The sequence below is a fragment of the Corvus kubaryi genome, unplaced genomic scaffold, assembly GCF_017639235.1.
Source record: "Corvus kubaryi isolate FWS band 111438036 unplaced genomic scaffold, C.kubaryi_AGA036_p1.0 75, whole genome shotgun sequence".
NCBI classification, from domain to species: Eukaryota; Metazoa; Chordata; class Aves; order Passeriformes; family Corvidae; genus Corvus; species Corvus kubaryi.
Window position 1 is genome coordinate 1,436,416 of NW_024582062.1, and position 13,702 is coordinate 1,450,117.

General features: G+C 45.8%; 1 protein-coding gene across 11 annotated transcripts in view; it reads right to left on the reverse strand.

Annotated features, from left to right (window-relative positions):
* CAMTA1 (calmodulin binding transcription activator 1) overlaps positions 1-13,702 on the reverse strand; it is a 231,678-nt gene that overhangs the window by 37,122 nt on the left and 180,854 nt on the right. For all 11 annotated transcript variants that reach the window (XM_042051368.1, XM_042051360.1, XM_042051362.1 and 8 more), the window contains 4 exons: positions 8,728-8,868; positions 4,580-6,435; positions 3,471-3,597; positions 2,608-2,742 (listed from right to left, as the gene is read on the reverse strand). In XM_042051368.1, coding sequence (XP_041907302.1) covers positions 2,608-2,742; positions 3,471-3,597; positions 4,580-6,435; positions 8,728-8,868 — 2,259 coding nt within the window. The remainder of the gene's footprint in view (positions 1-2,607; positions 2,743-3,470; positions 3,598-4,579; positions 6,436-8,727; positions 8,869-13,702) is intronic.

Genomic DNA, 13,702 nt, shown 5'->3' on the forward strand with positions numbered 1-13,702 from the left:
ACTTTATGACCGCCGCCGTCTTTTTACGTTCTCCGGCCGGGAAAGAGAGCCAGATCATAAACTGAGAACCCAGCAGCAGCTGAAAGGCTGCCTGTCAGGTGCTCTTGCGTCAGTGCCATTTACATTCAGTACCAGTCACACCCTTGGTCCAACCCATACACACTTGACTCATCAGTACACACATGGCCTACCCCTATTTTTAGGTTCTGTCCTCTTTCCTGCAGATGCATAGTGTAATGCCAGCAGCACTCACAGCCATTTCCCTGGAATTTCTGATCACGTCCCATGCCAAGGAAACACCATCTCTACAGACACTTTATGAAAGCAGCAAAGGCTTCAGTGCAGGGCAAACACACTTGCTTTCCATTGGGAATCTGTACTGAAATGCCTTTATAATTTGTTATGCATCTGCCATGAGAGGATCTCTGCCCTTCAGTTCAGCCTTTTGTTTTTCAAGCCTCATTTGCTTCTTGTTTTTTTCTTAAAAGAACCTCTCTGCAGACAGTGAATGAAAAGTGAGGCCAAATGGCTATAAAAGCAAACAATGGCTTCTGAAAACTGAGTTTTACATAGAAAACAGAAAAGGCTGCCAAGTTTATCTACAGAGATCAGGATCACATGAGAGTGCTTCCTTTATGAGAAAAAGGTTTGCTTTGAAAAGAAGGAACACCACTATTCTAATTAACTAGAAAAAAAATGGAATTACATCAGCTGCTGGTGTCAGATGTCCATTTGTAAAAGATCTAACTCATCCATGGTGTCAAAAAACTCATAATAAAACAAGCATCTCTGTATATAGTTCAGAACAGGGTGCACAATCCTTCATGGCACAGCAGACACTGACAATGGAAGGAGCCTTTCAGAGGATGGCACAGAACATGCTGCCTTCAAACTCCTTCTCTGTGCATTCCTACACTTGTTTCAATTCAGTCCTAGAAGCAGGAGCATGGTGGGAGATGGTCTCACAACCTTTCCCAGTCATTAGCAGAACTGGTCCCCAATCACAAAGGCCAGTACTTGTACTGTGCTCAAAAAAAATAGTGATTTTTGTCTTAATGTAACTGAAAACATAGAGTTCACATACAGAGTGACACTATTTTAAAGAGATTTGTGGAAGGGAATTGTTTATCTAAACTTAGATGAGATGGAAATTGCTTGTTCTTTTCCTAGGGCGTTCCTGGGGTATAGCTGTTAATCCTATCTCTCTGGCAGTGGTCATTCCAGCTGGAATCATGAATTGTGTTTGAACAATGCAGTGCGCAAAGGAACTCAAAGTGTTCCACTGAGTTAATTAAAAAGAATTTTAAAATTCTTGTCAATATTTTGTGACTACAAATACTCCTTGAAAATCTTCCCTCAAGACTACGTAACAGTCAGTAGGGGAAGGATTTTAAGCAGGGAAATTAAAGCAAACAGAGAAGTCAGGGATTTGTGTATTCATTCAATTGATAGAATCAACTCACATTAGCTTTTACCCTGGCTAGGCTAAGCTAACATTTGTTCTCTAACAATAAATGAGAAGATGTTGCTGGTCCTTTAAAAAGAGTGTAATTTGCTCCCTTTGGAGCACCGTGCATCAAGGCAGAGGCTTCTGATAAGTCATGGTTAGTATAATTATTCAGTCTTTCTCCCTGAAGGGCCTCTGCAATGCAGCGGTCCTCTTACTTTTTTTTTCCCCTCCCTGTTAGCAATGCCCTAGTTTGTTCACTGCTGCAGTCCCCCTCCCTTCCACCATCACCACAGCATAACAACCTCTAATTGAGAGCTGGGCTGCTAACCAACAGCACCCAGAGAAACTGCAGGGGCACCAGAGACAGCACTCACAGCTGCCTTCTCAGCTCCTCTGAGTTCAGCAACACTGAGAGAACTGTCAGACAAGGGATTCAAAACCTACCCACCTGGCATGCCACCCTGGAGAGACTGCTAACGGCTGAGTATCAGTCACCATCACATGCTATCAGCTGCATTCCACAGGCAGCAGGAGGCCTCGGCAGCACATGAAAAGCACCTATGGATTCTTACAATCCTCTCAAGCAAATTTGATTTTGATGCTGAACATAAGACTATGTGCACCTCCTCATTAAGAGACAGTTCTATTTCTGTTTGCAACTGTGCCTCTGCAGCCACACCACAAACCTCTCTTCACTCTGCAATACCCACAGTGCTCTGTATCCATGCTGCTCTTTGGAAGAAGTGGTACCATCCCAACTTCTAAGGAATGTCCCTCTTGTACATGCCTCACTATCTCCCCATTTTCTGCTTACATAAATACACATTTTTCTAGACAATCTCAAGTTTCAGAGTTCTCAGGAAAGACAATTCCAGGGTAAATGCTTCTCTCCTTCTAGAAACTGGGCAGTATGATAAGCTTTCCATTCAGACAAAACCCCCCTCCCCTTTGTCACCTTGTAAAAAAGGCAGCAACATTTTTTTCACATCAACAGAACTAGTAAGACATTTCAGTGAGAGGACTTTGATTAACATTGCCACAGCCCTTCCTGTCAGGACAAACTTGCCCTGCTACATCCCTCCCCCACCAGGAACTGCTCTATCATTCACAGTCCTACATTTGGCCAACTTTCTTAAGGAATATCACATGCTTCTTACCGTCCAAGGACAGCCAGTCATGCTGGGAGGAAGGCAGGGTTGGCAGAGCTCTGGCTTTATATTCAAATACCACAGAATTGGAGATGATCTGATTGTTGAAGGCAACTTGCAAAGTCACGAGCCCAGTGTCATGAGCTAAAAGGAAAGTGCATGTTGTAAGACAGAGAACTCCCAGCAGAAACCCACAGCTAGGAATTACCCTGTGGATATCCCCGTGTGCTAAGTATTGAGCTGAGAGCAGGTAAAGAGATGGGGTGCTGAACAGTATTTTTGTGACTAGACGATTCAAAAGTCAAAAATACCAGTTAGTATTTTCAAAGATGGAGGTTTTAAGCTTAAGAGTCATCTAATGGGTTGTTCTGGCAGGAGGCAGAATCACATGTGTTTCTGAAGATTGAGCAGCCTCACTGCATTTCCAGTGGGAAGCTGGGGCCCAGCAATGAAGCCAAGTTATTCCGCATCCACTTAAAGTCACATACTGAGGGCCATCACTACTGAAAAGCACTGTGGGGACGTTAGAGGTGTTCTCATGCTGTAAGTAGCAAGGGGCAAAATGTAGGCAAATTGAGTCAGCAGAGCAGTGAGTGCACCCCGGAATAACAGCTATTCTTTAACCTGCTCTTTCAAAATGAAAGGAATGCTTAGAATTATTTTAAATTATTTCAAATAATTATTTTAAAGTTAATTCAGAGATTCTAAATAATATTTGTTGTGATCTGCTGTGATGTATCAAGATACCAAATTGCTCTTCTCACACTAAATTGGTCAAAGGAGAAGCTTCTTGATGCCTTTGCACTTTTGTACACGTATATGACATGATGAGGCTCTGAAACCACCAGATGCAGGAGAGCAGTGCTCCTTACCTGGGCAGTAGCAGCGCAGTACCCCTGGCTGAATTAAAGATGCAGGCACTGAGATCTGATCAAACAGACAGCTGTAATTATTGCTGGCTTCCTGCCACGGGCCGGTAATCAGGACTTTTACTCCTCCCTGTGAGGGAAAAAAGGGAGAGACTCAAGCATGACAGGAGAGGCCACGGCAGGGAAGAGCGCGGCCGAACGGCGACCGGCCCCGAGCGGCCCCGGGCCCGCCGCCCCTTCCCCGCGGCCGTGCTGCCCTCGGGCGGCCGCCGCCGGCAGCGACACAGCCGGGCCCGGGCGGCGGCGGCGCCCCGGGGGGACGAGGCCCCCGATGCCTCTCCCAGCCCGCTGCGGCCCCTCCCGGCCCCGGTCCCGGCCCGGGGCTGCCGCGCTCGCCCCGCCCGCAGCCGCTCGGCGAAGGCCGGGAATGTCCCCATCAGCCTCGCGGGGCCGCATCCCACTGCGAACCGGACAGCGCTGCGCAGCGGGGACAGGGAGACCGGCCCTGAGCAGTTACTGCACACCTCCGTACACAGACACAACAGTGCTTCAAGGCCAGACTTACGAAAACAAAAACTTTTTTTAAAATTCAAAACAACCTTCTCTTCCCATTAGTGGCTCAAACAGCCTCTTTTCTCACGCATTCCTTCACATCAGTAAGGTCTGTGCTGCTGCCATTTTCAGCTTATGGGGCATGTGATTGATTTTGGAAGGGATTGAGATGGAGGGAAATGCTGAACTCATTAAGGCTGTGCAGGCCTTGAGTTATTCTAAGAACATCAGTGACAAATTTAAGGAACAGCTCCAGTCTGCAAACTCTATTGCTCTATTGGTGGTAGGTAGCACCATGAAGCCATCATGTGGGAAAGACTTCGTTTTCAATGAAACAATACCTTTCTGTTCAGATGCTTCCTAAGCGAAGAAAGAGTCCTGTCAGGATAATGAAGTGCTTAATTAAAAATACACTCAGACATGCAAACGGCCTTGAACGCTCTGACTTGAAGAGAAATATTTTAAAAGCCTTTTCAAAGCTTTAACAAAACAGTTCCCTTATTAACAAAGCAATGAAAGATAAAGCAGTAAACATCAGTGAGTAAAAGCCCTGGACTTACCTCAGGGTAAGACCATTCTGGCGAATAATCTGTCACCATGAACAAGCGCCCACTCTGCTGCAGTAACCCCAAAGTGCCTTGTGCCGCAGCTGCCGAGACCACCTCAGCCACGTGCATGTATGCCATGGTGCTGGCTCCGTTCTCCGTGCTGCTGAGCTGCATGTTGGCTTGCTGAGGGCTGCAGCAAGGAATGCACATTTCAGCCTGGTTGTACGTCGCTCTGTTACTGTCTTCAGGCTGAGACAGTCCAGCATTGTCACCTGACACCAGCTGGTGTCCATACAGAGCATTGCTCCCACCTTCTACTGATATGAAATCATTAATTAGATCAGAAAACTGGTTGCTGAAGGAGATGTCAAAGTGGTCTAAGTTAAGCTCCATGTTGGAGGAGTTATTTAAGCTAGGATGGGCCACAGGATAGAGTCCTTGTACCATGTTTCCTTGGAGAATAGGGAGGTTGTTCCCATTCCTGATACCCCCGTTGGCCTCAGGCTGCAAGTAGTGTTCTGTGTTGCAGGCTTGAAGATCCCCTGATTTAAGTAGATTTTCATTTCCTTCTGCCTGCTGGGAGGTCTCCATGGGAACTTCAGCTTCTGCAGTCATAGCCTGGAAGTTTGCTTGGAACTGCATGAGCTGGAGAGAAGAGGTGGACTCTATTCTGGTTTCCACTGTGCCATTACAGTTGGAAGTGGTTTGGGACGAGGGCTCTGTTTTCACACTGGAGATTCCTAACGTGTTCACAAATGAGCTACTTGTGTCATTCAAATTGTTGTGAGTGTTTTGCTCAAGGGGAAGAGGTTTGCTGGCATCCTGCAGAAAGAAGCTGGGGGAAGGGGTCTGATGGATGTGAGGGCTCTGGACGGTCTGATTGAAGCTGGAAGAATAGTCTTTGTTGGAGTCAATGGCACTGAAGTCCATCTGCTCCAGGGTGGTACTTGGGCTCAGACCTCCTCCAGATGGAAGTAAACCTGAACCAGTACTGAGTGTGAGAGTGTTAGATGCAGAAGTGGAGGAAAATGCTTCTTTGGACATCTGTTGTTCGAAAGATGTGTCCTCGGTTTTAATTTCTTTTGTGAGGGTTGTATTGAAGTTGAAGCTACGTTCTGTTGTGGGTGACTGCCTTATGTTGGTATTGATGCTTTCACTTTTCATACCTCCTCCACCATAAGTCTGCCCTTGCTTGGGATTGTTAAGAAAACAGTCTGGGTCAAAATTCATGGTGGTTTCTGGAATTTTTCTATTTCCTTCTAAAGTTGTGGAGAGCACAAGTTCCTCGGAGACAGTGCTGGGTAGCATTGACAAGCTCTCTGAACTGCCAGTTGTTGGAAAAGCAAATTTGTGTCCATCTGAACTCACAGCAAGTACCAGTCCTTGTGCAGCTGCATCTGAGGACAGAAGGTGTTGATTTGGGCCAGAGGTGGGTGACATGGTGTACACAGCTTCACTGGTGACTTCTGACATAAATACGGTGGCACTTTGTGACAAACTTCCCATAACTGATGCTACAGCCATACTGGACACACCAGTGACAGCTGGGCTATCTGCCATATCTGGGTCGCTGTTTAACCCACTGCTGATGGACACAGGAGAATTCTGGGTCGTGTCAGGGACCTCCACCTGGTTGGTGGAAGAAACCTCAGTGCTGTTTTGATGGAGCAACACTGGTTTTGCCACTTTGCCGTTCCTCTTCTCTCGGCTGGAGGCCTTGCCATGACTGTGCTCGTTCTTGCCTTCAGAGACATCGTTATTTTGTACCTCTGAATGAGCGCTGTACCCACCTGTCCTTGGTTCAACCTTTGGTGATATGATGCGGTGTTTGGCACTGTTACACTTGTGATGCACACTGCTTCCTGCCCCTGTGCCAGAAAACAACAACATCTGCCGTTCAGTAAATACAAAATTAGGACAATGTTAGCTGTGTGTCTCATGGCTGTAGCAAGGGACAGCTATGCTTATGCATACATGTGCGAGAGTGATAGACCACATGCATGAGAGAGCAGGAGAGACCTTGGAAATAAAACAAATTTCTCACCAGTGCCAGAAGTACAGCTCCTGTCTGATGCACAGATCCACTGCGTGCAACGACAGCAACCTCACAACAGGCACACAGTCACCCCTACCCTCACCCCGTGTAGCACCTGCCCCCTTCCTCCGTGCCCCAATCAGGCAGAGAGGAACTGGCATCTATGACAAGTTTCAGAGTTATTTAAATGTGCCTAATCTCACTGCAGAGTCTGCAGAGCAAGTGCTGCTGTTGTCAGCTGTGGCACAGGGCCCTGTTCCATCTGCCCCACGGACAATGTCTCAGCCCCTGAACACAGATGCTCGGCTCTCTACGCTGGGTGACATTGGGAAGTTTGACACCCACTCCTGGGGCATGGATGCTGCCCAGTAATCTGGAGGTGATGGGTGCCACATCATGCCCCTGTCCCTGGCATCACCCTGCTGCCTAGACTGTAACCCACATCTTCCTGTCATCACTGCGTCTTACAGGTGCCAATCGAATTATTAAAGAAGTAACCCATGAGCCATACAAAGCATTCTTGCTCTCCCATAAGGATGGTGATGCGTTTCTCTGACTCTCAGCCATTCCTGTGCTGACAAACAGAGATGTTGTACTCTGAGAGGAGCACACAGAGCACATGGTCAGCACTGGAGCTGCTGAAGAATGTTCAAGCAAGGGCCACCAGAAGACAATCCTCCATGAATTAAGCCAGCCAGCACCTTTACTGGCCTGACAGAAGGTAACATCACCTACATTCCTGAGAGCTTGTAATCAAGCAGGATGAAGCAAACAATTCTGTCTGCAAAGGAACCTTAGTCACAAACTCCGGTACAGGGACTGCTTTTGCTGTTTAAAGAACAGCAGCCCAGGAATTTTTGATGTTTCTTTCCTAAATTGATTAATTCTCCCTAGAATGAGGTAAGAACATTAATTACAGAACTGTAAAATGACTGAAGGGGGAAAGAAGCCTCCTCCCTATAGCTCATGGCTACAATTACAAATGCCATCTTCTGGGCGACATAAAGCATCCATGTAGCCACTGCAATTTGCTAAATCTTTTGTTCCTTGCCCTTGAAGGGGAACTTCTGTATTATGTGTTCAAGATTTGAATGAGGTCACTTAAAGTAGTTCAAGACAGTGCTTTTGAGACTAAATACAATGTTAAATCTCTCTATTCTCCTAGGTATAGAAATGAACAGGAACAAGGGAAAGACTTTCATGCTGCTGTATTTGTGGATGACAGTGAGGAATTGAGAATGTGTGTGTCAGTGTGCAAACCAGTTACAAAACAAAGCAATACTGTTATATTAAAAAAGCACTGAGCAGACTTAGCACAAGACAAAACATCAAAGGGAAGAATAAAAGGATTCATGTTCAGATCTGCAAGCCTGGATCAAATGCTGAGCCTTAAGGGGTGAATTTTAATCCAAACTCAGGTATTTCAGAGGTCATCATTCTTATTTAAGCCTTGATTGTATAATGCAACTGCTCAAGAAAAGAAAAAAATAAACCCTGTGAAGCACCGACAACTTTCCTTTATAAGTTTTGCTAAAGACTAGTCACTGTGTCATATACTTTACTTGACCGAAGTGCTAGAAAGGAGCAGCCATAAAGCAGATGAGCTGGAAAGTGAATCACTTAGCTCCCCACTGTCTGTGGGAAATGCTAACACTAAGGATGCTGTTTCTTGCTGCTGTAGTGTCATCCAAAACAAAGTAATCTCCTTTAACAGGAAAGAGATCTGTATTTTCATGATACCTAAATAAGACCTGTCTTATCTCAGTGATACCTTGTAGTTAACCACCTGAGCACTTCTCCAAAAAAGTGAGGCGCAGGGCAAGGAATTCAGAGAGTGAAGTTGGAAGAACATTAGGTTTTGAGGCTTTGGTAACACAATTTGCACATGTAGAAGAGAATATACGTTTTTGAGAAGGTCATATATAGACTGCATTTATTAGAAAGCGTTGCCATTTTTCCCAGAAGTTCCAGCTGCATCTTTCTATGCTTGAGACTTCTCCTGTCAACCCTGAGTTCATTGTGTCCTGGTGTTTCATGAGACAGCATTTTTATCACCTTAGTACTACAAACCCTGCTCCCAGACTGGATGAAGTTGAGTCACTCTGTGCCCTCCCGAGGTACTCACCCAAGGTACCAGTGCAGAGACAGTTGTGTGTTCGAGGCTGGGGCTTGGTCTGGTGGCTATCGAGGATCTGCTGCACGAGCTGTTCCACTGAGAACCCTGAACTGCTGTTGCCATTGCTGCATGTCCACTTGATGCCATGAACTGCAAAGAGAACAGTAAAATTTCCCATCAGAAACTGCAAAACCATGCCAAAACCATCAAAAGCCACTCCAAATGACCAGCAGAAATCCATTCCTGCTGCTTTCTGTCAGAACTGAAAGGAGACCTATAAAAAGCAATAGTAATGGTTACTGCTTTACTATTCTCTGTTCCTTGGTATCAACAGGCTTCCAAATGCAATTCCTGAATTAGGTACATACAGAGGAAAAACTCCTCAGTAGAGCATCTGGCTCTATTTCAGTCTGCTGCTAACAGGGACTGTGCACCTGCAATGACTCTCTGTAGTCTCTGCAACCTTCACTGAAAACCCAAAAACAACAAAAGACTTGGTTTCATTGAAGTAAAGCAGTGTAATTCCAAAAAGTGTTTTGGAATCTTTTTCTGTCTAATATGAAAACAAGATCAGCTTTATAGTAAAATCAGCAGCCAAAAATACATCAGGGTAACAGCGAATGCAAGCCTTCTGCCAGGTCTTCATTGTCAGATCCCGGGTGGCAGCAGTGAAGGCTGACTCATTTTTTGGGAGTGACTAACAGACACTGTGTGAGTTCCTCCCCAGACTTGGACGACCTTTCAGTAATTTGGGAAAACGGACAGGTGGGTGATGTTACAGAACATGTTGCAAACTGAAGCTCTTTTCTTGGGAACTCTCTGGGCCTGTTAGCTATTTAAATAAGAATGCTAGACTGCATGCAGATACATGATTTGAATAAAGGCTCCGTCTCAGAATATTTTAGTTGCAGAATTTCCTATAACAGTGATATTTGCAACCTGACTTTTAATGGAAATAGCACAAAATATTTTATCCGTAATAACTGACTCAAAGCATTTTCTGTCTCCTTTAATGGTTCTCTGAGCAACTTATATGTGTATATTATTTATTTATCCTTTAAATGCACCAGAGCTCATGTGCAGATTTTGGAAAGTGCTGATAAGTGACAACATAATTTCCAAGGTGTCCTCATGCCTGGCAGCTTCTTTTCAAGAGTGTCTTTGCCATAGTCTATCAAGGCACATTCCTTGCATGTTGTGTTCTAAAATCCTTAACCAGAATATACAAAACCAAAGCTAAAAGTCCCATGGACTTAGGCTTTGTAGCAAATACACAGATCCCTGCATGGTGAAGGTCCCTGATGTGATGGGGTGAAATCCTGGCAACAGCAGGTTGGGCTGATGCTCCTGTACAGCCAGAGGCTGGGGCACAAGCCAAAAGCAGCATCGTGCAAATGAAGGAATGTGTGTGACATCTAATGACTGTGGTCACAGGGGCGGCATATCCTGGGAACAGTCTCCTGTTCTCCTCTTTGATGCTGCTCACTGAGTGTGTCACACGCAGCTGGTGGAACAGAGCTTCTGGATCTGCTCTGTGAAGCAGTTTTATTGCTTTTTTGGTAACCTGTTGCTGTATTGCCTCATCACCCACTAATGTCACTTTGCCTAGCAGCATCTCATCTTGGTCTAGTTTTATACTGCAGAATTCACATTTCTATTGGCCATGCTGGATAACCTGCAGAAATACTGTAAATAAGGTTTACAAGTATTTTTCCCCATAACACTATTTAAAGTGCTGCAGATAGCTTAGTAATAAGTCCCTCTATGTTTGTTTGATGACCACATTTATTGTTATCGTACCCAACAGATTTTGCTTTCTAGTACATTCGCAGTTTTGAATTTCCTCTTAACACTCAGTCTCTGTTTTTACACCTAAGTTAGACACGCTTGCCACTTCACTACCTCTGCTCACATTCATTTCTTACAGTATTCTGTCACCTGTGATATTATGTCTAATAAGTGATGTTCAAATAGCAGTTTTACAAAAAATACATTGTCAGTGAGATTAGAACGCAGTCAGGTATTTTGGATGCTTACAGCTATACAACACGAAGTTGCCGAACTGTAATTATTATTGAGAAACTTTGCATTAAGTCATTTCTGGTTACTTTAGAAACACTTTGCTAAAGAAGTGAGCTTTAGGCTGTGTTGTTGGGTACAGAAAGTCTGCTCTACAGCAGGATGGCAGCACTGCTCCCTACTGCTGCTGAATCCTGGGATGAGCAGTGCATCGTGGGGGCAAGTCTGGGAATTGAATCATGACTTGGGGTTTGTGTATTCATGATGATGGTTCTTAAGTCTGAATCAAGCTGTGAGCTAGGAGCTAAGGCATAATGGACAGCTTTATAGCTGGGTACTTAGAGGACCATGCCTATTATTTTCAGGTCCTTCCAGCATAGCAAAGTCCCACTGAGGATCAACTGCTGCTGAGGAAAGGTCCTTCTGTAGCCTCACTCCAGCTGATCCTACAGGGCTCCAGCTCCAGTTTCTGTCCACGTGGTGCCACTTTTTTTTAGTACTTATGTTCCCCGTATGCTATGAAGGTTATAAAATAAAAAGCCAGTGAAGGGTGACAGATTGCAGAAAAAGAATGTCTGGATGCTTAATGCAAATTATCCACTATCTTGGCACATCCAATATGCAGATTTTCTTCCTCCCTCTTTTAAAGAAAGACTCCTGTGCCTGGTGAATTGTTAGTACTGAATACCAAACACTATCAAGATGGCTTTTAACATGTCACGCTTGGTTTCCTGACACATAATGAATCAGCAGGAAGGGAGATTTCTATAGGGAAGAAAGTGCATTATGAAAGGAAGGCTAATAAAAAGCATACACACATACTCTTCCTGCTTCTTAGTGGTTCAAAAAGTGAAACCACTGTAGAACTATGTTTGATTAAATATAGCCCTAATATATGAACACAAAAGGAAAAAAAAGTCTGAAGCTTAGCAGAAATTCTGGAAAGGATTTTAATCCGGATTCCTGTTTAGACTCCCACTGCATTTCCTGATAACTTAAAATGAAAGCTGTTAACTGCTTCAACACTTTCCTTTTCAGTGATAGCATGGAGGGGTCTAAAAGCTGCTGCATTACAGCAGCAGCACATTCCTCCTGCCACACAGCCTCTGAACAGTGCCTGCAGCACGAGGCAGAGGCAGCGCAGCCAGGCAGTTACTGGTGCTTCACTGGGTGCTCAAAGGAGAGAAGTGAGGCTGGGGGAAGGTCCACGACTCAGAGTGCAAATGCTGCTCCAATCTCTTTCTGTGAGCTTGGGCTCTCACTTTTCTTCTCCTTCTTCTCTTTTGAAGAAAAGGCAATGAAAACGACCTCCTGATAGTGCCCAGCAGCTCCTCATTCATTAGCACTGCCAGGACTTCGACCATCAGGAGTAAAGGGATGAAAGATGATCTGAATTATCAGCAGAAAGGCTGCTCAGAATCCAAGGGAAACTTGCACACAGAAATATATGACTGTCCAAGTTTCTTACAATACCCCAGCTACTTCTGCTGCCTTCTGCTGCTGGTGGTTTTCAGTCCTCCACAATTTCCAGGCCTGCAGTCCTCCTGTCTTGCAGATATCTTCCTCCTCCCCATCACCTGAACTCTACATCACTGTCTCATCATCACTCTAGACCTAACACCATCAACAGCTGTTTACCTGTTTCCCTCCCTCCGGTTTCTCTACTCTAAGTAAAACTTGTCCCTAAAATATCCTCCCACATTTAAATCTGATCATTTCACCCTTTCTGAATGCTCTTAGACATTTCTCTTTGCCCCTTCAAACATTTTACCTTCCTGGTTTTGTTCCAAAGACCTTGCTCTTCCATACCACCCACCCAGGACACAGCTTACACATACATGTACATGTACAGTACATGAGGAAGCCATTCCCTATACCCTATGTGCTACTCCTCTACCCCAATTTGATAAGTCTTTTGTTACTTGAGTAACAACGAGCTCTCCCACATGAAACTGGTAAGTTGGATAGACTGATAAAGCTGGAATATCTAGAATCATCAAGGTCAGGTTTCTGTTTGCCTCTCCCTCCTGATGTATCTTGACAGCCTGCTGCAAGCCCTGGTGTCAGAAGTCCTGCCCTCAGCCACTCCTGACCCACACAAAGTGTTTTAAAAATCCCCAAAGTGCTGCTGGGAGCGTGAGCGGGTCCTTTGTCCAAGTGCCCATTCCTGCCTTGCTGCCCACATTCTTCTCCACCAAGTGTTGACACAGAGAGGTGTTTCCATGGCGATGGTCAACTGGAAATGGCAGCCTTGTCCCTCCAATTTCCACTGCGTTTCTGTTGACAGAAGTACAGGCCTTGCTCTGATTTCTCAGTTTGGCTGAAGGATATTTCCATTCGATTTATCCTTTCGTGCTCAGACGCCCACACACAGTTTGGCTCTGATTTTCCAGCCTTCTGTTTCCACTCATTACTGGTTGTGAAGGACAGGTTTACCTGAGCCTCACTGCTGGGGACAGCAGTGACACCCCCTGAATGCTAATGTCCTGCACGGACTCTCACGGGTTTTTTGCTCGGAGCCGTTCTTTAAAGGGATGTCTGTCTTCCAAAGCAACACCTTTCCTTGAAGGTTTGCTGAGATGCAGTGGGATGCCCATAGAGAGTGGGCAGACGTGCAGTCCAATGTCCCTTGAAGGGGAGTAGCAGGACACGACTCTTCCGAAGCTGCTCGGAGCAGCACTCCTGCCACTGTTCACAGACGCGTGAAGTCCAATGCTGTTCGCACGTGGACGAGCAGAGTGGAAGCCACCTCTCCCATTCGTCCCGTGCGGTCCTCGCCCTCCCCCGGCTGCGGCTCAAGGGCACCATCAGCATCCTTCCTCCCCCTCCTCCTCCTCTGCGAAGAGCGCCGGGAGCAGCGCCCGGCGGCCGCCAGGTGGCGCCAGCGGATAAGGAACGGGCGGCGGGAGCGGGCCGGGACTGGGATCGGCACTGGGATCAGGACTGGGATCGGCACTGGGATCGG